This window comes from Ranitomeya imitator, chromosome 5 (assembly GCF_032444005.1).
Source record: "Ranitomeya imitator isolate aRanImi1 chromosome 5, aRanImi1.pri, whole genome shotgun sequence".
NCBI lineage: Eukaryota > Metazoa > Chordata > Amphibia > Anura > Dendrobatidae > Ranitomeya > Ranitomeya imitator.
Window position 1 is genome coordinate 292,257,749 of NC_091286.1, and position 25,456 is coordinate 292,283,204.

Here is a 25,456-nt window from a genome sequence, read left to right on the forward strand (position 1 = left end):
AGGGGTAACAATATGTTGGGATCGCCGAATTTTATCTTTGTTTATATACATCCCAAAATCTTGTTTGCTTTTGCGGCTGCTGCTTGACATTGAGTACTACTGCTCAGCTTACTTGTAACAAGAATACCCAAGTCCTTCTCTTGTTCTATAGTCCCAAGTATACTCCCGTTTAATGTATATTCAGCAATAGAATTACTCTGTCCTAGGTGAATACATTTATCTACATTAAACCTTATTTACCAAGTGTTTGCCCATTCAGTCATCTTATTCAGATCATTTTGCAATATTGTAATGTCAAGGTCAGATTTTAATATCCTACATAATTTGGTGTCATCAGCAAAGACTGATACTTTACTCTCAATCCCATCCACAAGGTCATTAATAAAGAGGTTAAAAAGAATCGGCCCTAGCACAGATCTCTGTGGTACCCCACTGCTGACTATATCCCATTTAGAGAACGTACCATTTATGACAACTATGTTTCCTGTCATTTATTCAATTCCTTACCCATCTGCATATACAGTAGTGACCTAAAGTTTTGCTTTTTTTAAAGTGTGATTACTTCTGTCTAGTTGCTGTGATGCCATTTTACTGGTGATTTTAGTAAATTGGAAGCAAATGGTTCTCAGCTTTAAGTATGAAAAATGTGTTTGACATTGTTTTATCCCTATATGTGTTAGCTTTCAACAAATAATGGACCAAGTGTTTTGCATATTTTGTCATGGGTAGTCATGTGTAGTCAAAATTTTTGTTTGTTTGTGTATTTTTAGGTTAAAACATGGCAAAGACAAAACCAAATTTATCACCAGATTTCAGGCAACTCTTTATGAGTATAGTCAGGCAAAAGCCAAAAAGAGGTACGGTAGTTATGAAATTCAACTGCTCTGAGTCAAGTGTCACATATAATAAAGAAAGAAAAAGAAGGTTATGGAATAGCTGTCAAACCTAGAAGTGGACGACCACAGAAAACTTCCTCCAAAGTTGATCACATCAAATCAAAAGCGCTGTACAGATTTCACACAAAATGAACTAACAATATGAGGTCAAAGTGATTAGCCAAACTGTGGTGTGATGGCTAAGAGCAGTAGGGTTGAATGCACGAGTTCTAGTCAAGAAACCTTTAATCCCTGCAAAGAACCAGTAGGTCTGACTTGAGTTTGCCAAAGAACACAGCCAATGGAAAGTGACAGATTGGTCTAAGGCAGTGTTCCCCAACTCCAGTCCTCAAGAGCCACCAACAGGTCATGTTTTCAAGATTTTCTTAGTATTGCCCAGGTGATAATTGCATCACCTTCACAGGCAATAATTCCATCACCTGTGAAATACTAAGGAAATCCTGAAAACATGACCTGTTGGTGGCTCTTGAGGACTGGAGTTGGGGAACAATGGTCTAAGGTGTTGTGGTTGGATGAATCGAAGTTCAATCTGTTTGGTACTGATGGCAAGCACTATATATACCGCACAATTGGCAAATGTAATGATGTAAGTTATCATACACCTACAGTGAAACATGGTGGTGGCAATGTCATGATTTGGGGCTGCTTTTCTGCATCTGCCCTTGGCCCTCTGCATGGAATTGATGGAAATATGAATTTCAATGTACAAGGATATACTGGAGAATGTTATGCTGCCACATGGTAAAACCAACGTAGGCAGGGGCAGGAAATTCCAGCAAGACAATGATCCTAAGCACACATCCAATTTAGTAAAAAATTGGTTAGCATAGAAAAATGCTCGCTTATTGCAATGGCCAAGCAAATCACCGTATTTAATCCCTGTAGAGCACCTTTGGGATTAGTTAGGGCAACGAATTGGGGCCTTTACACGTAGCAATAAAGATGAAATGTTTGCATATTTTCAAATGGAATGGGGTAAGATTCATCAGGATGTCTTGAATACCTGAGTGGCTTCAATGCCCTGTTTGTGTGGTTCAGTAAGTAAAGCAAGAGGTCATGCTACAAATACTAAGTTATGGCATTGTAAACAATGAATTACTCTCCATTTTGTAATCAATAAATTGTATATGCAAGACTTTTGGCCATCAGTTTTCTTTAAATGACCATACCTATATTCTAAAGCATTTTGGTGAAAATTAAGGTCTTGCATGATGACAACTTTATGCACTTTTTATTCATCACCAGGAAAATGGCATCACAACAACCAGACAGAAGTAATCACGCTTTAAAAAAAATATGCAAAACTTTTGATCGCTACTGTAGTTTCCACCTGTCCTTGCTTCTGTGGCTTCTGTATGAGGCTGTTATGTGGTACAGTATCAAATCAAAGGCTTGCATTGATACTCCTAACAGATCGTGATGTCCACTTACAATGCAGTCTGTAAGGTTTCCAGTGGAGTTCCATTATTAGTACCAGTGATACAGACTATGTTATTCTTAATTATGAAAAGGAATAACCAAAAAAGTGTGAGCAGAGTACAGTACATGGAGGCTAGAGACACAATATGTTTACGGCCAATGTTGGCCGCATACTTTCAGGAGGTATTGCCCTAAAGCCTCCCCGCCATGTTTCACCAGAGACCTTTAGAGCAATTTTTAATTAACACTGTTCAGATGTGTATGGTGATTTTGAAGAGAATAAGGTAGCGGCCGCACCAATAAATCCCTATAAACCGTGACACAGGGCAATGCATATGAATAAGGAGACAAGTACTGGGACTATGATCAGCAAGACATAGGATATAGCTGATCTGCTCCTTGTACACACTGACCTGTGTAAGTTTTTAAATTATTTAAGTAGTGAATTAAAAGTGAATTTTTTATGGTCTTTAGATGTTTTTTTTTTGTTGCCATAGGCAAATTGTAATTAGTGTTGTACCCTACACTGACCTAGTGGACAGCAATTTTTTTTTGTGTTGAACACATGTGACATCGTGCCAGGATGGCTAATCAAAAGAAACGCTGCGGATAACTGAAAGTAGAATGTGGTTTTCAGGCCTCCTGTCCAGTGGCCACAGATTACTGATGTGGCTGATAGACTTGGTCCTGCAAATAAATTCACACCAACTCTGATGCCTAGACTTCTGTCCTTGATAGAGATCCATTGTAAAAAATTACACTGCACGATAGTTTTTTTGTGGTGGTTCCCTGTATAGGGAAATGTAATCTTCTGCTCTATCCTATATAGTATGCAAGTGCAAAGTAGCCAGACCAACTTTATAGGCCTTTGCCTGCTAAATGATGGTCTGTGGAAAGGTTTGTCCTGCCTGTATTCACATGACACTTTAGGTTTATGTTAGCAACATCTCAAAAGAGCATCATATTGACATGCAACCATTCATGAGCTTCTTCTACATGTCAGCAATGTTTTTTTTTTTCCAGCACACATTGGTATACCTTGACATCGCAGTTCAGGATAAAGTAATAGGAAGATTACTCTTTGAGGTAAGTAATTTATCCTCTGATTTCATTTTGTGCGTTTTGGGCATCATTCATAAAGTCTTGGCTCAAGGGAGGTCTACCTTTTCGTCCTTTTAAGCAAAGGGAAACATTTGTCGGATGGCTCATGTTGGTAGGTACCTTTTAACTTAATTTGTAAAACTATTTTGATTAATAGTAAACTATTCTGTGTATTAACAGCCTGATTATCAGATGTCAAAGAGAGTTTGTCAGTAGGATCAGTAGGATCAAACCGCCTAAGCCATCTATATGGGCAAGTAGATCATAGTAAATTGAATAACCGATACCTTATATCTGTTATCCAATGTTTCATTCCAGAGAAATCCACATTTTTCTTATAATGTAAATGGACCGTTAAGATCTATGGGCCGGACACAGATCTCCCTGAGAATCTGCCTCTAGAGCTTATTTTAAATGAGAGGGGGAATACCAGTGGCATGTTATGACTGACAGTTTGCTCTCCTGACCTACATGTCCGACACTGGTAATGCCCCTTTTAATTTAAAATTAGTTTTTGAGGCAGGTTTTCAGGGAGATCTGTGTCTGGCTTCTAAATCTTACCAGCTTATTTACATAGTAAAGGGAATATGTCAGGTCATGTTTGCCTATCCTACTAATAGAATCCTACTAATAGTATCCTGAATTATGGCTTGGGCAGCCCTTTCACGATATATGACTTTTATTTTTGTACGTTACCCTGATGCGTTGCTGCAAACCCCTGAAAATATAGAAACCAAAAGAAATGAAGTATTTAACTCATAACTTGTTTTATAAAAATTATATATTTATTAATACAATAAAAAAAAAACTATAAATTACACAACATAACTCCAGACATATAAACAGAATTATAATATACAGAGTCAATTTGAATATTGAGAAAAGGTGCCCTAAAACCAATGTTGCATCATGGATATAGAGAAGGGGAATAGATGGTAAACCCCTGAAAATGTATAGTCTCACGCTGGCTAGTCAAATGTATGATAATGCCAAATGAATATTCATCCCTTCCCCTGCTCATAATCCCCCTCATCCTTCTGCCGGTGTCATTGATTCATTCAGACTGCTGTATGTCTGAGGATCCCAACGTAATTCTTGGACTGGACGTCTGTTCTCCTGACCTGAGCGTGACAGCATATACAGGTGCACAGTCAAATAAATGATGATCCACAGCACCTCATAGCAACACAGGGTTAACTTTTACCCATTGTCGGAGCACACGTCAAAATCCAGGGAGTCCTTCCTGAAAAACGTGCAAATATCAAATAGAGAGTAGAGTAAGCACTTCACAAGTTGGTGAATGTCACATCTTCTTTATTCTGCCCTCTGTGGCGACATTTCGATCTGCATGATCTTTTTCGCCATAACATTACTGTTTTTTGTTTATTCTGCCAAAAAAATCGGAATAGAAAGAGATAAAAAATGTCATGTGCCCAAAAATGGTACCAATAAAAATGTCAATTTGTTCTGCAAAAAGCAAACCCTCACATGACTATCAGCAGAAATCTGAAATAAAATATAGCTCTCAAAATATGGCGATGGTAAAACTAGTTTTGGCAAAAAAAAGTGTATTTTAGTGTATGACAGTAGAAACATAAAAAAACTATATAAGTCTGTAATCGCACCGACCTGAAGAATAAAGTTGTTTTATCACTAATACCTCACAAGGAGTGGTAGAAAAAAAGAAATAAAAATTCTTGGCCTTCTGTTGATTTGTTTATTCTGCCTCCCAAAGATCACAATAAGGCTAAACTCACATTTATCCTGCACTCTGAGCTGAGCACTTGCACTGTGGTTTCCATGTAACCTCTGAAATACATTATTCAGAAGGAACCCCCGGTGGAAAATTCCCTATAATGAGGCAGATAGAGACACGGTCTACTTCGTATAGCAGTTTTGTGAACCTCTAAAAAGGACAACACTGAACAGAGGCCATATGGGTCTAGAGTAACTCTGCTGCCTCATTCTAGTGAACGGATCCCTTGGGGGTTTAATTTGAATCATGTCATTTGAAGATTTAGATGGAAACCGCAAAGTAAGTGCTCAGCGTAGAGCTCTGGATGTGATTACAAAAGTTATGGAAAATGTTCCTAATAAATGCTTCAAATCAATCCTCAAAAAAAGCAATTCTGCACTTATGTCCATCATCTGGTAACGGAAATGTAGGGGGCTTCCACGTAACTGGTAGTAAAAAGGCTCTGGAAAAACACTGACTCCTTGCCCCCCAAAAGAAATCCAGCGAATTCTGCAAATCCAATTGCCCACTTCCCTTCTAAGTCCCATAGTGTGTCTAAACCAAATTTACCGTCCACGTGTTTGGCATTTCTGTAGCAATGAGTGCCTGCCTAATTTACAGGTGTGTGTCTCCAGAAGCACGAGTTAGACTTAATGTATTGGGAAGAAATACAATATACTGGTCACTACAATACCAGATTAGCAATTTTCACTCAGTAATATCCACTTCTGCTTGTTTCTGGAAAACATCCATGGAGTCAAAATCATCCCTACACTTGTAGATACACTCCCAAAGGGGTATAATTTTCAAAATGGGGTCACTTGAGGAGGATTCTCTGCTCTTCTAGCACTTAGGAGCTCTGTATATTGAGTATGCAAACTATTGTAGCAAAATCTTCCCTCCAGGAGGCAAATAGTGCTTCTTTTCTACAGAGTATCGCCGTGTGACTAAACAGTACTCTACACTCACATATAGGGTATTTCCACATTGAGCAAAAATTATGTGACATTATGGTGCCATTTTTACCTATTTCTCCTTGTGAAAATGTGAAAAATATAATTATTTTTTCTTCACTGCCCAATGTTATAAAATTCTATGACACACTTGTGGTGTCAATGTGATCACTGCACCCTTAAATGAATTCAATGAGAGGTGTGGTATGTAAAATGGGATCACTTATGGGGGGTTCTGCTGTTCTGGCACTTCAAGGGCTCTCCCAGTGGGTCCTGACACAAGCAAACCATAACAGTAAAATCTGCACTAAATTATGGTGCTCCTTCCCTTCTGAGTATTGCACTGTGCGTCAAAAGTAGCTCCTGACTCAGGAGAACTGGCACATTCAAGTCGACCCGAGTATAAGCCAAGGCACCTAATTTTGTCATGAAAAACTGGGAAAACTTATTGACTCGAGTATAAGCGCCGGGTATGCATTGTCCCCTCATCCCTATCCTGGTATGCATGGCTCCCCATCCCTATCCTTGTAAGCATTGCTCTCTATCCCTGTCCTTGTATGCATGGCTCCTCATTCCTGTCCTTGTATGCATGTCTCCCCATCCCTGTCCATGTACGCAGGTCTCCCCATCCCCATTCTTATATGCATGGCTCCCCGTCCCTGTATGCATGGCTCCTCGTTCTTGTATACATGGCTCCTTATCCTGGGTCTTGTATGCATGGCTCCTTATCCCCTATCCTTGTATGCATGGCTCCTATAAAAAAAACAAAAAAACATCCTACTTACCTTCCCTGTGCGCCCTTGCTGCATCTCGTTCTGGTGCCAGCAGCTCTTCCGGACGAACGATCACGTGTCCCCGTTCATTAAGGTAATGAATCTTCACTCAACGCCTATGGGAGTGGAGAGGGGTCAATATTCATTACCTTAATGAGTGGGCATCCGTGCTAGCTTGGCTGCTGCTGCCAGTGCATTGAATATTCACTTCTCTTTAGCAGCGGGCACAGACTTTAGCTGTCGGCTCCTGTCTCTGTGACCCGTAGCTCCGCTGTTCCCCCTCCCCCGCCGTCTTTCTGGTATAATGACTCGTGTATAAGCCAAGGGGGGCGTTTTCAGCACAAAAAAAGTGCTGAAAAACTCTGCTTATACACGAGTATATATGGTATTCTTTCTTCACCGCCGAATGGTATAAATTTCCGCCTCTAGATTAATTCATGAATTCATTGAGAGGTGTAGTTTGTAAATTGATGTCACTTTTGGGAGCTTTCTGCTCTTCTGGCACCTCGGAGGCTCTGCCAGTGTGACATGGACCTTCAAACCATTCCAGCAACATCTGAACTCCAATATGGTGCTTTTTCCCTTCTGAACTTTGCACTGTGCCCCAGATGTAGTTTTTGACCAAATATGGAGTATTGGTAAAATTGTATAGTGCAATTTCTCGTGTTATTCTTGTGAAGATAAAAAAAATTGGGGCTCAGAGAACATTTTTTGGGGAAAAATGTTATATATACATATTTATATTTTTCTCCAAACAAGACATGGTGGCTGCTCTCAATTCCAGCAAATTTTGCATCCAAAAAGTCAAGCAGTGCTCCTTTTCTTCTGAGTCATGCACCCAAACAGTCATTTCCCCCCACAAATGGGGTATCGGCGTGCTCAGGAGAAATTGCACAATAATTTTGGGCTTCAATTTTCTCCTGTTACCCTTGTAAGCTGCTAATATAGGGTCAATCTGCAGATTAATTGTGTTGCAATGCTTTCTGGCTACTTTACTGAAAGTGTGGCTACTGTTCCTCCAAGGCGCCAACAGCTTTTAGTTGTGGGGAGGTGCTCAGAGTGGCTTCAGTCACTGCTCAGTTCACAGTGAGTGGTGGCTGTAAGCATACTAATCCAAGGCAGGAGGACGGCGAACAGCAGCCAATAGGAGGAATAGAGAACACAGAATGGAGACTTATTGGACCGGATCAACAGGATTAACATACAGCGACTGAGAACTTAAAAAGGTTTTTGGAGGTTATACAGGGGGAGTCAGGGGGTTATGTTACCATTTATGAAATTAAGCACAGGCGCTGAATAAGGTGATAGTTTTAGTTGATATATGACAAAACTGTTGACACGTTTCCTATAACTGACCACATTCAGTTTTTATTGACAGCAGTTTAAGGGGAGGGGCAGTACTGCAGAAGATGATTCTCATTACAAACAAATTCTAATAGCTTGCCTCTAAAAATTCTCATGCGCTTTATGGGAAAGACCAAATAAACGTTAGCATTGCCAAAGCAAGTGTAATGCTGCCAACTGTGCTGTACTGCCCCCTCCCACTACACTGACTGCTGGAGATGAAACTGTTAATCACACTCAGGTCTGCTGTACTCCAGCACAGGTCATCACTCTGCAGTAAGGAGAGCAGTCAGTTCTTGTATCAAACAAAGCCTGTTCTAACCTATTGTGGGAGCATGCTTTTCTTTTCCTAGTGTGTTGCTGCTGTCTTATGATTGGTCAGTGTCAGAAAGAGAAAATAGAACACACCCCCAGTGAAATCTCTTTGGTAATGACTCTGAAAACATTAACTATTTAGGTGCCAAATAATTTGATCGCTAATATCTCCACAATAGAAAAAAAAAAATCATTCTGCTCTGTATATTCTATTGTGTGGCCAGTTCCACATGAAAAATTTGGTAAATGGCCCTCTTTAACCCCTTAGCGACCGCCGATACGCCTTTTAACGGCGGCCGCTAAGGGTACTTAAACCACAGCGCCGTTAATTAACGGCGCTGTGGAAGAAGTGAATAGCGCCCCCCAGATTCGGATTTTCTCCGGGGTATTGGCTGCCGGGGGTAGCCGAGACCCCAGAGAACATGATTCGGGGTTTTTTTTACCGACCCCGCTTTTGGGATCGCCGGTAATTAACCGTTTACCGGCGATCGCAAAAAAAAACAAAAACGTGATTTCTTTTTAATTTCTCTGTCCTCCGATGTGATTGCACATCAGAGGACAGAGAAAAGGGGTCCCCGATCGCCCCCCGATACTCACCTATCTCCCCCGGTGCTCCTCGTGGCTCCCGGTGGGCGCCGCCATCTTCAAAATGGCGGGCGCATGCGCAGTGCGCCCGCCGGCTGGCCCCGGGAGAATCTTTGGGGTCTCGGCTACCGGGGGTAGCCGAGACCCCAAAGAGCATGATCAGGGTCGGTTTTACCGACCTCTGTTTTGCGATCGCCGGTAATTAACTGTTTACCGGCGACCGCAAAAAAAAAAGCAAAGTGTAATTCTCTGTTCTCTGATGTGATCGCACATCAGAGGACAGAGAAATAGGGGGATTCGGGGACCCTATTATACTCACCGGTGTCCCTGGGTCCTCCTGCTGCTCTTCCTGGCCGCCGGCGTCTTCTGGGGAAAAGAAAATGGTGGGCGCATGCGCAGTGCGCCCGCCATCTGTCTCCATCTGCCGGCCGGCTGGAGAAGAGCAGTTGGGGCTAAAATTAGGGTTAGGGTTAGGGCTAGTGTTAGGGTTAGGGCTAGGGTTAGGGCTAGGGTTAGGGTTAGGGCTAGGATTAGGGTTAGGGCTAGGGTTAGGGCTAAATTTAGGGTTAGGGTTGGGGCTAAATTTAGGGTTAGGGTTGGCGCTAAATTTAGGGTTAGGCTTCTTTCACACTTACGTCGGTACGGGGCTGTCGCAATGCATCGGCCCGACATACCGACGCACGTTGTGAAAATTGTGCACAACGTGGGCAGCGGATGTAGTTTTTCAACGCATCCGCTGCCCAATCTATGTCCTGGGGGCGGAGTTACGGCCACGCATGCGCGGTCAGAAATGGCGGATGCGACGTACAAAAAAACGTTACATTGAACGTTTTTTGTGCTGACGGTCCGCCAGAACACTGATCCAATGCACGACGGATGCGACTTGTGGCCATCCGTCACGATCCGTTGGCAATACAAGTCTATGGGCAAAAAACGCATCCTGCGGGCACATTTGCAGGATCCGTTTCTTGTCCAAAACGACGAATTGCGACGGATGCCAAACGACGCAAGTGTGAAAGTAGCCTTAGGGCTAGGGTTAGGGTTGGGGCTAAAGTTAGGGCTAGGGTTGGGGCTAAAGTTAGGGTTAGAGTTGGGATTAGGGTTAGGGTTTGGATTAGGGTTGGTATTAGGGTTAGGGTTGGCATTAGGGTTACGCTTGGGATTAGGGTTAGGTTTGGGATTTGGGTTAAGGTTAGGGTTGTGATTAGGGGTGTATTGGGATTAGGGTTAGGTTTGAGGTTAGGGTTGAGATTAGGATTAGGGGTGTGTTGGATTTAGGGTTTTGATTAGGGTTATGGTTAGGGTTGACACTAGGGTTGTTTTGGGGTAACGGTTGTGATTATCGTTAGGGTTAGTGATTAGGATTATGGATCGGGTTGGGATTAGGGTCAGGGGTGTGTTGGGGTTAGGGTTGGAGCTAGAATTGGGGGGTTTCCACTGTTTAGGTACATCAGGGGGTCTCCAAACACGACAGCCAATTTTGCGCTCAAAAAGTCAAATGGTGCTCCCTCCCTTCTGAGCTCTGCCGTGCGCCAAAACAGTGGGTTACCCCCACATATGGGGCATCAGCGTACTCAGGATAAATTGGACAACAACTTCTGGGGTCCAATTTCTCCTGTTACCCTTGTGAAAATAAAAACTTGGGGGCTACAAAATCTTTTTTGTGGAAATTTTTTTTTTTTTTTTTTTTTTTTTTAATGACTCTGCATTATAAACTTCTGTGAAGCAGTTGGGCATTCAAAGTTCTCACCACACATCTATATAAGTTCCTTGGGGGGTCTAGTTTCCAAAACGGGGTCACTTGTGGGGGGTTACTACTGTTTAGGTACATCAGGGGCTCTGCAAACGCAACATAACGCCCACAGGCCATTCTATCTAAGTCTGCATTCCAAACGGCGCTCCTTCCCTTCCGAGCTCTGCCGTGTGCCCAAACAGTGGTTTACCTCCACATATGGGGCATCAGCGTACTCAGGATAAATTGAACAACAACTTTAGTTGTCCAATTTCTCCTGTTATTCTTGTGAAAATAAAAACTTGGGGGCTACAATATCTTTTTTGTGGAAAAAAAAATATTTTTTATTTTCACGACTCTGCATTCTAAACTTCTGTGAAGCACTTGGGCATTCAAAATTCTCACCACACATCTATATAAGTTCCTTGGGGGGTCTAGTTTCCAAAACGGGGTCACTTGTGGGGGGTTACTACTGTTTAGGTACATCAGGGGCTCTACAATCGCAACATAACGCCCACAGACCATTCTATCAAAGTCTGCATTCCAAAACGGCGCTCCTTCCCTTCCGAGCTCTGCTGTGCACCCAAACAGTGGTTTACCCCCACATATGGTGCATCAGCGTACTCGGGATAAATTGGACAACAACTTTAGTTGTCCAATTTCTCCTGTTATTCTTGTGAAAATAAAAACTTGGGGGCTACAATATCTTTTTTGTGGAAAAAAAAATATTTTTTATTTTCACGACTCTGCATTCTAAACTTCTGTGAAGCACTTGGGCATTCAAAATTCTCACCACACATCTATATAAGTTCCTTGGGGGGTCTAGTTTCCAAAACGGGGTCACTTGTGGGGGGTTACTACTGTTTAGGTACATCAGGGGCTCTACAATCGCAACATAACGCCCACAGACCATTCTATCAAAGTCTGCATTCCAAAACGGCGCTCCTTCCCTTCCGAGCTCTGCTGTGCACCCAAACAGTGGTTTACCCCCACATATGGTGCATCAGCGTACTCGGGATAAATTGGACAACAACTATTGTGGTCCAATTTCTCCTGTTACCCTTGTGAAAATAAAAACTTGGGGGCTACAATATCTTTTTTGTGGAAAAAAAAATATTTTTTATTTTCACGACTCTGCATTCTAAACTTCTGTGAAGCACTTGGGCATTCAAAGTTCTCACCACACATCTAGATAAGTTCCTTGGGGGGTCTAGTTTCCAAAATGGGGTCACTTGTGGGGGGTTACTACTGTTTAGGTACATCAGGGGCTCTACAATCGCAACATAACGCCCACAGACCATTCTATCAAAGTCTGCATTCCAAAATGGCGCTCCTTCCCTTCCGAGCTCTGCCGTGCACCCAAACAGTGGTTTACCCCCACATATGGTGCATCAGCATACTCGGGATAAATTGGACAACAACTATTGTGGTCTAATTTCTCTTGTTACCCTTGTGAAAATAAAAACTTGGGGGCTACAATATCTTTTTTTGTGGAAAAAAAATATTTTTTATTTTCACGACTCTGCATTCTAAACTTCTGTGAAGCACTTGGGCATTCAAAGTTCTCACCACACATCTAGATAAGTTCCTTGGGGGTCTAGTTTCCAAAATGGGGTCACTTGTGGAGGGTTTCTACTGGTTAGGTACATCAGGGGGTCTGCAAACGCAACATAACGCCCGCAGACCATTCTATCAAAGTCTGCATTCCAAAATGGCGCTCCTTCCCTTCCGAGCTCTGCCGTGCGCCCAAACAGTGGTTTACCCCCACATATGGGGTACCAGCATACTCAGGACAAATTGGACAACAACTTTTGGGGTCCAGATTCTCTTGTTACCCTTGTGAAAATAAAAACTAGGAGGCTAAAAAATCTTTTTTGTGGAAAAAAAAATATTTTTTATTTTCACGACTCTGCATTCTAAACTTCTGTGAAACACTTGGGCATTCAAAGTTCTCACCACACATCTAGATAAGTTCCATGGGGGGTCTAGTTTCCAAAATGGGGTCACTTGTGGGGGATTTCTACTGTTTAGGCACATCAGGGGCTCTCCAAACGCGACATGGCGTCCGATCTCAATTCCAGCCAATTCTACATTGAAAAAGTAAAACGGCACTCCTTCTCTTTCAAGATCTGCGGTGCGCCCAAACAGTGGTTTACCCCCACATATTGGGTATCGACGTACTCAGGAGAAATTGCACAACATCTTTTGTGGTCTAATTTCTCCTGTTACCCTTGTGAAAATAAGAATTTGTGGGTGAAAAATCATTTTTGTAGAAAAAATGTGATTTTTTTTTTTTTTCACGGCTCTACGTTATAAACGTCTGTGAAGCACATGGGGGTTCAAAGTGCTCACCACACATCTAGATAAGTTCCTTAAGGGGTCTAGTTTCCAAAATGGTGTCACTTGTGGGGGTTTTCCACTGTTTAGGCACATCAGGGGCTCTCCAAACGCGACATGGCCTCTGATCTCAATTCCAGCCAATTCTGCATTGAAAAAGTCAAACGGCGCTCCTTCACTTCCAAGTTCGGCGGTGCACCCAAAAAGTGGTTTACCCCCACATATGCCCACATATGGGGTATTGTCGTATTCAGGAGAAATTGCATGACAAAATTTATGGTTACATTTCTGTTTTTACACATGTGAAAATAAAAAAAATGGTTCTGAATTAAGATGTTTGCAAAAAAAAGTTAAATGTTCATTTTTTCCTTCCACATTGTTTCAGTTCCTGTGAAGCACGTAAAGGGTTAATAAACTTCTTGAATGTGGTTTTGAGAACCTTGAGGGGTGTAGTTTTTAGAATGGTGTCACACTTTGTTATTTTCTATCATATAGACCCCTCAAAATGACTTCAAATGTGATGTGGTCCCTAAAAAAAATGGTGTTGTAAAAATGAGAAATTGCTGGTCAACTTTTAACCCTTATAACTCCCTAACAAAAAAAAATGTTGTTTCCAAAATTGTGCTGATGTAAAGTAGACATGTGGGAAATGTTATTTATTAACTATTTTTCGTGACATATCTCTCTGATTTAAGGGCATAAAAATACAAAGTTTGAAAATTGCAAAATTTTAAAAATTTTTCGCCATATTTCCGTTTTTTTCATAAATAATCGCAAGTAATATCGAAGAAATGTTACCACTAACATGAAGTACAATATGTCACGAAAAACTCAGAATCAGCGGGATCCGTTGAAGCGTTCCAGAGTTATAACCTCATAAAGTGACAGTGGTCAGAATTGTAAAAATTGGCTCGGTCATTAAGTACCAAATTGGCTCTGTCACTAAGGGGTTAAACAGGTTTATCTGACCTCAAGAGGTCTTGTATTCCATAAAAAGTCAATGTACCAGGACAAGTTAGGCTACGTTCACATTTGCGTTGTTGTGTGTTGCGTCGGCGACGCAACGCACAACGCATGCAAAACGCATGCAAAAACGCATGGTTTTGTGACGCATGCCCCCATTTTTGGCTTGCTTTTGGACGCAAAAAAATGCAACTTGCTGCTTCCTCTGCGCCCTGACGCTTGCGCCAAAAATGACTCATGCGTCACAAAACGCAAGACAACGCATGTCCATGCGCCCCCATGTTAAATATAGGGGCGCATGACGCATGTGTTGCCGCGGATGCGCCCGACGCAACGCTAATGTGAACGTAGTTTTAAAAAATTTAAATGTCAGCATCCTATCCAGTCTTCTAGGAGGCCTCCTTCTGGGAAAGGCTTTCTTGCTTATCCTCAGTACTTCTGATCATTTTGGACTCTTTTGTTATTGTAAGTGATACAATAGTAAAACAAAACAATGCTCCATGTATTGCAGCACTGGGGTTCTGGGCTCAAATCCCATCAAGGACAACATCTGCAAGGAGTTTGTAGGTTCTCCCCGTGTTTGTGTGGGTTTCCTCCTGGTTCTCTAGTTTTCTCCCACACTCCAAAGACATACTCAAATAGGCTTTATTGGCAGGACCAAAATACATTTAGTATTGCCAAAGCAAGGAAAATAGATGTGCCAGGGGAGGGGATTAGGGATTATGGGAATGGGGTGTTGGGGGCACAATTTAGGAAATAATGGTCAATTTGGGGGTTTTAAGTTCCTGTCAGTTTATGACATATGGTGACGTATTGGGCGGCGATCTCCACTGTTGATTCCTCTTTCCCCAGTACGATGCAGAGTTTCCTCTCCTCGTTAATGGATGCAGCGTCGGACTGGAGCACCTTGGGCCCACTAGAGAAAATCATTCTTGGGGCCCACTATGTAGCTACATAGAAATAGATACAAGACCACCAATTGTGTGGTAAAAAGCACTAATATCAGGGTATAATATAAGGTAGTACATGTCTTAATTATGTAGCAAAGGTAGGGGTAGCCCCCTCGCAGAATATAATTTAGCCCCCTCACAGAATATAATTTAGCCCCCTCATAAAATATAACTCAGTCCCCTCTAATAGAATTTAATGCAGCACCCCACAAAATATAATGCAACCCCCCCCCCCCCCAGGTATAATGCAGTCCCCACCATAGAATATAATGTAGCACCCTCATAGGGTATAATGACTGAGACAGCAGCACGCTGGATGATGACGTCATCCAGCTGGGCTGTCTCAGACAGAAAGCAGGACGCCCGGAGGTGAGCTGCTCTGGGAGTCTGTGTGCCTGCATGTGTATGTGTGCGGTGCTGTGCTGTGTGTGGGTGTGCGGTACTTTGTGAGTGTGTGTGTGTGGTACGGCTTTACATGCGGGCAGTGTTAGCTGCACCATGCGGCTAACGCTGCCCGCTATTAAAGAGAAATGGTATTCACACCTCTTCCACGCCCATAGGGGCGTGGGGATGCGTGAATATTCATTTGGCTTTAGCAGCGGGAACAGGATCCTGTCTCCAGCTGCTGCTACTGGCACAGGGCGGGCCCCCTTGACTCAGGGGCCCTATAGCCACTGGCAAGGGGCCCCTGGAGCAGTGGGGGCCCTAGGCAGCTGCTGGCCAGTATGCCAGCAGGTGTCAGTGCCTGGGCCCACCGGAGAATCCTCCGGTTCTCCGGTGGGCCAGTCCGAGCCTGCATGGATGGGAAGTCTGGGTTGTGAATGGAAAGTCTCTGGAAGTGTGAGGCCCTCACTACTGAGTATTTGTTGTAGTGCAGCAGGATGTGCACCTCGTCTTACAGGACATCCTGCTGACAGTGCTGGAACAGTCTGTTCTCCTGGGGATTGTATGTCTGTCGGTGCCGCCCTGTTTCCACCTCTAGGCTGTGGGCACTCACTCTTTACAGATTTAGGGTCTGCCTGTCTTTGGGGTGATGGAACCTCTCCGGATATGGGAGCAGAGTATAGTCCCTTTGCAGTGACCAGTAGATAGTGAGTTTCTGGGAGTTCTCTAATTCACTCTGCCAACCCTCTATATATTGCATCTTGCAGCTCTCTGAGATCTTCTTTATTTTTGTAGGAGCTGGGGTTGCTGCTCTGTATGTGCGCCTGTTGTGATAGTGCCCTCTACTGTATAGTGACCCATATGGGGAGTGCGCCCAGCTCTGCCCGACAGGCTATGTTTGAGGTGCTGCAATGTATTTGGAGGAGATATTAGCAGAACTACTGATAGGGTAGGGAAGGTAGGGAAATTAGATTGTGATCTCCAATGGCGACAGTGATGATGATGTCTGTAAGGGGCTGTGGAATTAATGGCGCTATAGAATTGAGTAAAATAAATGAATATAATAAAAATATACGAAAAAGCTAATAAATTAGTAAACTGTGCCCAGTGATTTCATGTAATTTGCCCACCAGTAAAGGTAAAAACAGGGCAGCAGTATAGAATACTTGTTTTGGGAACCATGTAGCATAAATGTAAGTGAAAAACAATTATAAGGTTGATAAGTTGTAAGTATGGTATACACTCCCTTTCAGCTGATACATTTATTACATGACTATTTTCAGTTATTTTCAGATATGTGCCCCAAAACATGTAAAAATTTCCAATACTTGTGCTCTGGAGAAGCTGGGGATTCTAGAAGTGGCTTGAAATTGCATTACAAAGGATCTCCATTTCATCGCATAGTGAAAAATGGCTGGATACAAGGGGGAGGTAAAAAGATTTCAAGCCCTGTCATACACGTCTCTAAAGTTGGAGGAGCTAGCCATGGCTGGCTAAAAATGACAAAAGTTGTAGTTACACGAAAATTTGCCACATTTCAAGCTGTTTTATTCCATAAAAAGTGGCATAAACTGCTTGATGAATTAGCCCCTATGCTTAATTTGTTTAACTATAGGACATAAAATGGCATTTTAAATTAAATGCCTAAATATATACAGCAGGTGAAATAAGTATTGAACTTATCACCAATTTTCTAAGTAAATATATTTTTAAAGATGCTATTAACATGAAATTCTCACCAGATGTTGGTAACAACCCATTTATTCCACCCAGGCAAAGAAATCAAACCATAGATGTCCATAAATTATGAGTAATAATGAGAAATAACAGATGGAAAAAGTATTGAACGCACTTCCTGAAATGTAATTAATACTTTGTACAAAAGCCTTTGTTGTGACAGCTTCAAGACGCCTCCAGTATGGAGAAACTAGTCACATGCATTGCACAGGTGTGATTTTGGCTCATTCTTTTCAAATCCTGAAAGTTCCATGGGCTCCTTCTATGAACGCTGAGCTTTAGTTCCTTCCGTAAATTTGCTATTGAATTCTTGAGGTCAGGTGATTGCCTGGGCCATTTTAGCAACTTTTTTTTCCTCTGAACCAATTGAGAGTTTCCTTAACTGTGTGTTAGGAACCATTATCTTGCTGAAATGTCAACCCTCGTTTCATCTTCATAATCCTGGAGATGGCAACAACAATAATGTCTCGGTAGATTTACCATTCATCCTTCCTTCAATCATATGAAGTTTGCCAGTGCCATGTGCTGAAAAACAGCCCCACACCATGGTGTTCCAACCTCTAAACTTCACTGTTGGTAATGTGTTTTTGGAGTGATATGCAGTGCCTTTTGGCCTCCAAACATGATATGCAATATGACATCCGAAGAGTTCAATTTTGGACTCGCCTGACCAGACTCTGTTCTCCTAGTATTTCATTGGCTTGACTAAATGTTGTTGAGGAAACTGTAAATGCACTTAAACATGCTTTTTGACCAGCTATGGAATCATGAGTGGTGAGCGTTCATACACACCATGCAGGTTAAGTGCATTACTTATAGTTTTCTTTAACAGTTGTACCTGCTGATTCCAGATCTTTCTGTAGTTCTCCACAGGTGGTTCTTTGCTCTTGGACAACTGTTCTGATAGTTCTTTTCACTTCTCTGTCTGAAACCTTGCAGGAAGCACCTGGTCGTGCCCGATTTATGGTAAAATGATGTTCTTTCCACTTTCGAATTATGGCCCCAGCAGTGCTCACTGGCGCCTTAAGTAGTTTAGAAATTGTTCTGTAACCGATGCCATCAGTATGTTTTGCTACAATAAGGTTGCAATGTTTTTGAGACCGCTCACTGACTTTATCCATCATCAGATGCTTCTTGGGTGGCACCTTGGTAATGAGACTCTTTTTTTATAGGCCATCAGTTGACTCAGCTGATATTATTTTTCACTATGTGGCAGGATTGTTTTCTACTTACTGATACATGTCAGCAGGAGCCATGACCTTACATGGCTTTTTGCACCTCTCTTTCTTCATGTGTTCAATGCTTTTTCTCTGTGTAATTTCTCATTATTACACATAACGATAATATAATTTACACATTGCTACTGTATGGTTTACCGTATTTTTCGGATTATAAGACGCACTTTTCCCCCCAAAATTTGGGGCGATGATGGGGGTGCGTTTTATAATGTGGACATACCTTACCGGTAGTTGCTGCAGGTTGCAGGCTGGCATGAGGGGGTCTCCGGTGCTGCTGCGGAGGTCCTGCTGACATTTTGTGAAAGGCCAGAGCCCCTGCAGACACAGTTCCATGGTTTCCTGTGCGGTTGACTTTGGGAAAATGGCCGCCGGGTGGTGGTGGGGGGGCGGTTTTGCATGCGCAGATGGAGATTTCGGCACCAGGATCTCGGAAGATGAGATTTCAGCTCCAGAGACCCCTGCAGCAGCACTGGAGACCCCCACAGCAGCACTGGAGACCCTTGCAGCAGCACTGGAGACCCCCGCAGCAGCACCAGACACCCGCACCAGACACCCCCTCATCCCAGTCTGAGGCCTGCAGTAACTCTCCACTCTTGCCTCCTCCAGTGGCGACCCTGGGTCCCCGCTTCACCGCAGCCACCACCCCCGGTAAGCAATAAGGTGCATGGATTATAAGAAGCACCACCATTTTATTTTTTTTTAAAAATACTATTTTTCTCCTCAAAATTTGGGGTGCGTTTTATAATCCGGAGCGTCTTATAATCCTGTGGGGATTTGATGGGTTGTTACCAACATCTGGTGATAATTTCATGTCAATAGCACCTTTAGAAATATATTTACTTAGAAAATATGTGATGTGTTCAATACTTATTTCACCCGCTGTATTTCATGTATTAAAAGGAATCTGTCACCAGGTTTTGCTACCCAATCTGGGAGTATCTTGATACAGATCTAATTCCAACAATGTATCAATTACTTTGCTGATTGCTGCAGTTTTGATTACAATCTGTTTCTCTGCTGCAGATCTAGCAGTTCTGCGAATTCCGAGCTCGGTATAACTCCGCCCACATCACTGATTGGCACCTTTTTGCCTATGTACAGTGTACACGGAAAGCTGCCAATCAGTCACGAGAGCATGATTGGACTACCTGGCAACAGGATTACTAGTCCTCCAGTGCTAATTTCCTGCTAATAAAGCAATGATTCTTTAAAAACTACAGCAAGCAGCCCAGTAAGTGACACATCACTGGAATCAGGGTCTCTGACCCTACATCATGCTGGTCTCAGATTAGGTAGCAAAAACCTAGCAACAGATTCCCTTTAAATTATATGCCTAAAATGATTTCCACTTTTGCAGCACATTTGGTATGATTTAAATAACAATGAAAAAAGAAACTAATTCTGTGCTTTTCTTATGTGTTCTATAGATATAGCATCTGGAAAAGGAAACGGAGGAGAATCTATTTTTGGAGATACATTTGAAGGTAACTTTAAATGTCCTGAATTGTGAGTCAAGTGTGAATTAATTCAACTATTTTACTAAGATAAACAGAAAATAAAATCTAAGCCTCCCAGGCTCTTTTCACACCTGAGTTTTGAGTTCCATTTCTCAGTTCCTTTTTTGGAGCAGAGAAATGAAATTCATTAGGAAAACAGATTCGTTACAAAATGGATTCAAACTGAAGCAGAAGGGCGCCATTGACTCTGATAGGGGTCTGCCATTGGACCTAAGGTAAGGTGCAAACAACACATTCATATGCGATTTGTCCGAAGGTGGGCTGCTGATTGGCCGCAGGGATCGCATGACATAATCGGTGTCCCCAGGAGAGCCATTGCCCACACACTGGAATGGCACAGCACTGGAGGCGAGTATAGATGTTATTATTTTACAAGGGAGAAACATAGGGATTGACAATGGGTTGTCTGAGTAGTCAACAACCCCTCTAAGGTGTACCAAGGTGGGTAAAATGTGAACCAGGTCCAAAGTAGGCATGCACTCTTGGGGAGGGCTTCACCTTAGTCCACTAATATTATAGAATCGGAAGAAGCAAATAAGTTCAAGGCAGCACCAATATGTTATATAATAATAACATATTGTGAGCACCTAAGCAAAAGCAGCAATATTTCAGCATATAAACCTTCCTCAAGCTGTAAAAAAGGGAGCTACACAGTGATGCCTTACCAAATCCAACATTTTGTGATTATCGCATTCTACCTTGTTTAAGATAAGTAAAAATGATGGCTGTGGTATGATCATGTACATGGGGTTGGCCCAACATTAAATGATATTATAACATTTTTATACATAATTTGGCACCTCCTGGTGTTCAAAGTATATAGCAGTGTCCATGTCCGCCTAACAAGTGGAGTGCTGTCTGACCAATAGTGATGAGCGAACTTAACACCTTATCCGAGCACGCTCGTGTGCTAACCAAATGTCTTTGGAGTTCTCGAATAAGAAACAGGCAAGCCCTGCGTGAGTTGTGGATGTCAAACAGCTATGAGACATGCAGTCGCAAGGACTCAAACATGTTTTTCGAGCATGCCGACGACACTCGGCTAGTACCCAAGCATGCTCAGATAATACCTTATCCGAGCACGTTCCTTCATTACTTGAGACCAACTGCATTCATCTCATTAGGTGGACATGGACACTGCTATACACTTTGAACATGAGAGTGTGCCATCAAAACCCCATCCACATGTACAGTACTACATACATTTTGCAAGGAAATTCGAACAGGCTGCCAATTTTCAAAATTCTCAGCAGGCTTATTCTGATGTTGAAATTCAACGACTTTCACCACAAAGCTTACACTTTGCAAAGCATAAGACGAAACGTGTTTCAAGTTTTCTTATTTATTTCAGAATTTTTCTATTTTTGACAAAAGCCATAAACTTAGATCTTGATCTTTGTTTTCCCAATCATCACTGGATGTGTTGTATGAGTTGCCCGCCAGGGCCATGGGGTACCCGACACCCGGTCCAGTGTTCACAGGGGGATGTCACGGTGGCGACCCGGTCCTGTTGTGAATTCCGCTCTTGGGCTCCCTCCGGTGGTTGTAAGTGGCACTTTTGTGAGTTCTGCTCTTGGGCTCCCTCTTGTGGTTTCAAATGGTATGGCTGCTCCTTGGAGTTAGCTGTCATCAGCTGCCTCCACTTATCGTCTCTTCTGCTCTGCTATTTAGGCCTGGCTCTTTCCTTCAGCCAGTGCCACTTGTAAATGGTTCCTGGTTGGATTCACATCTCTTTAGATTTCCCTGTTATCCTGACCAGTTCAGCAAAGCTAAGTTTTTGCTTGCTCTTTTCTGTCCATAGATTGTGGACTTATCCGTTCTGTGCTTTCTTTGTTTGTCCAGCTTATCAGTATAAATTAATTCTGTATTGCTGGAAGCTCTGGGAAGCAGATTTACCCTCCACACCTTTAATCAGGTGTGGAGATTTTTGTAAACTCTGCGTGGATTTTTTGTAGTGTTTTATACTGACCACACAGTATTCCATCCTGTCCTATCTATTTAGCTAGACTGGCCTCCTGTGCTCATCCTGGTTTCATTCTGTGTATGTCTTTTCCCTCTCCACTCACAGTCATTATTTGTGGGGGGCTAATCTATCCTTTGGGGATTTTCTCTGAGGCAAGATAGCTTTCCTGCTTCTATCTTTAGGGGTAGTTAGCTCTTAGGCTGTGACGAGATGCCTAGGGAGAGTTAGGAGCATTCCACGGCTACTTCTAGTGTTGTGTTGAGCTTAGGGACAGCGGTCAGTACAGTTACCACGTCCTTCAGAGCTCGTTCCATGTTGCTCCTAAACCACCAGATCATAACAGTACAAGTGGCCAAAAATGAATTAAATGCATCTCAAAAGAAGGAAAAGAAAGTTCTGAACCATTTTTTTTTCTGTGCTCTGGTTTGTCTTTTTTTTCCTCTTGATATCTGGGTGGTTCAGGATATATGCTTTGCCATGGATGTTCAGGGTTTGTTTTCTCGTGTGGATCAACTTGCTGCAAGAGTACAGAGTATCCAGGACTATGTTGTCCAGACTCCGGCTTTAGAGCCTAGAATTCCTACCCCTGATTTGTTTTTTGGGGACAGATCCAAGTTTTTGAACTTTAAAAATAACTGCAAATTGTTTTTTGCTTTGAAACCCCGTTCTTCTGGTAATCCCATTCAGCAAGTAAAAATCATCATATCCTTGCTGCGTGGTGACCTTCAAGACTGGACTTTTTCTCTTGAAACAGGGGATCCGGCATTATTGAATGTTGATGCATTTTTTCAAGCGCTCGGATTATTGTATGACGAACCTAATTCTATGGATCATGCAGAAAAAACCCTGTTGGCCTTGTGTCAAGGTCAGGAAGCGGCAGAGTTATACTGCCAGAAATTTAGAAAATGGTCTGTGCTCACTAAATGGAATGAAGAGGCTCTGGCTGCTATTTTCAGAAAAGGTCTTTCTGAAGCCCTTAAAGATGTTATGGTGGGCTTTCCTACGCCTGCCGGTTTGAGCGAATCTATGTCGCTAGCCATTCAGATTGATTGGCGTCTGCGTGAGTGCAAAGCTGTGCACCATATGGCAGTATCCTCTGAGCAGAGTCCTGAACCTATGCAATGTGATAGGATTTTGACTAGAACAGAACGGCAGGAATTCCGACGTCGGAATAGGCTGTGTTTTTACTGTGGTGATTCTGCTCATGTTATCTCTAATTGCCCTAAGCGTACTAAGAGAGTCGCTAGGTCTGTTACCATTAGTACTATACAGCCTAAATTTCTCTTATCTGTGACCCTGATTTGCTCATTGTCGTCCTTTTCTGTTATGGCATTTGTGGATTCAGGCGCTGCCCTGAACTTAATGGACTTAGAATTCGCCAGGCGCTGTGGTTTTTCCTTGCAGCCTTTGCAGAGCCCTATTCCTTTGAGGGGTATTGATGCTACACCCTTGGCCAAGGATAAACCTCAGTACTGGACACAGATGACTATGTACATGGCTCCTGCACATCAGGAAGATTGCCGTTTTCTGGTGTTGCATAACCTGCATGATGTTGTTGTACTGGGTTTTCCATGGTTACAGGAACATAATCCGGTGCTGGATTGGAAAACTATGTCGGTGACTAGTTGGGGTTGTCAAGGGGTACATAGTGACGTTCCTTTGATGTCAATTTCCTCTTCCCCCTCTTCTGAGGTCCCTGAGTTTTTGTCGGATTTCCAGGATGTATTTGATGAGCCCAAGTCTAGTTCCCTTCCTCCGCACAGGGACTGTGATTGTGCTATTAACTTTTTTCGTTTCATGGACTGTTATGTATTACTTTGCAAGTCGCACCCCGTTGTATAAAAAAGGATATTATATCGGCTTACTTCAAAAAAAAGGGTGATAAAAATAACAGAGTCTAGCCTAACAACAGCAGTGCGGAGGTTCTTTGTTTCCTTTGGTGCTATTAACTTGATTCCTGGTTGCAAGTTCCCTAAGGGCCGACTTTTCAATCTGTCTGTGCCAGAGCATGCCGCCATGCGGAGTTATGTTAAGGAGTCTTTGGAGAAGGGGCATATTCGGCCCTCTTCATCACCATTGGGAGCGGGTTTCTTTTTTGTTGCTAAGAAGGATGGCTCCTTGAGACCCTGTATTGATTATCGTCTTCTTAATAAGATCAAGGTCAAATTCCAATACCCCTTGCCTTTGCTTACTGATTTGTTTGCTCAGATTAAGGGGGCTAGTTGGTTTACTAAGATTGACCTCCGAGGGGCATATAATCTTGTTCGTATTAAACAGGGTGATGAATGGAAAACTGCATTTAATACGCCCGAAGGCCATTTTGAATACCTTGTGATGCCATTTGGGCTCTCTAATGCTCCATCTGTGTTCCAGTCTTTCATGCATGATATTTTCCGCAATTATCTTGATAAATTCATGGTCGTATATTTGGATGATATTTTGATTTTTTCCGATGATTGGGAGTCTCATGTGAAGCAGGTCAGGATGGTGTTCCAGATCCTTCGTGATAATGCTTTGTTTGTGAAGGGGTCTAAGTGCCTATTCGGAGTTCAGAAGGTCTCTTTTTTGGGTTTTATTTTTTCTCCCTCGTCTATAGAAATGGATCCTGTTAAGGTCCAAGCTATTTATGACTGGATCCAACCCACATCTGTGAAAGGCCTTCAAAAATTTTGGGGCTTTGCTAATTTCTATCGCCGTTTCATTGCCAACTTTTCCAGTGTGGTTAAGCCCCTTACTGATTTGACGAAGAAAGGCACTGATGTGACGAATTGGTCCTCTGAGGCTGTTGAGGCCTTTCGGGAGCTTAAAGGACGATTTACTTCTGCCCCTGTGTTGTGTCAGCCGGATGTTTCTCTTCCATTTCAGGTTGAGGTTGACGCGTCTGAGATTGCGGCAGGGGCCGTTTTGTCTCAGAGGGAGTCTGATGAAACCGTGTGCTTTTTTTTCCAGAAAGTTTTCGCCTGCGGAACGCAATTATGATGTCGGCAATCGGGAGTTGTTGGCTATGAAGTGGGCATTTGAGGAGTGGCGACATTGGCTTGAGGGAGCTAAACACCGCGTTGTGGTCCTGACCGATCATAAGAATCTGATTTACCTCGAGTCGGCCAAGCGGCTGAATCCTAGACTGGCTCGATGGTCCCTGTTTTTCTCCCGTTTTGATTTTGTGGTCTCGTATCTTCCGTGATCTAAGAATGTTAAGGCTGATGCCCTCTCTAGGAGTTTTTCGCCTGATTCTCCTGGAGTCCTTAAGCCGGTTGGCATTCTTAAGGAGGGGGTGATTCTTTCTGCTATCTCCCCTGATTTGCGGCGGTTACTTCAGGAATTTCAGGCTGATAGGCCTGACCGCTGTCCAGTGGGGAAGCTGTTTGTTCCTGATAGATGGACAAGTAAGGTAATTTCTGAGGTTCATTGTTCAGTGTTGGCTGGTCATCCTGGGATTTTTGGTACCAGAGATTTGGTTGCTAGGTCCTTTTGGTGGCCTTCCTTGTCGCGCTATGTGTGTGCTTTTGTGCAG

General features: G+C 42.8%; 1 protein-coding gene across 1 annotated transcript in view; it reads left to right on the forward strand.

The window, feature by feature from the left end:
* The window catches only part of PPIL6 (peptidylprolyl isomerase like 6), a 73,198-nt gene that overhangs the window by 25,886 nt on the left and 21,856 nt on the right, over positions 1 to 25,456 (forward strand). The window contains exons 4-6 of the mRNA XM_069767986.1: positions 3,339 to 3,401; positions 16,771 to 16,918; positions 19,890 to 19,946. Coding sequence (XP_069624087.1) covers positions 3,339 to 3,401; positions 16,771 to 16,918; positions 19,890 to 19,946 — 268 coding nt within the window. The remainder of the gene's footprint in view (positions 1 to 3,338; positions 3,402 to 16,770; positions 16,919 to 19,889; positions 19,947 to 25,456) is intronic.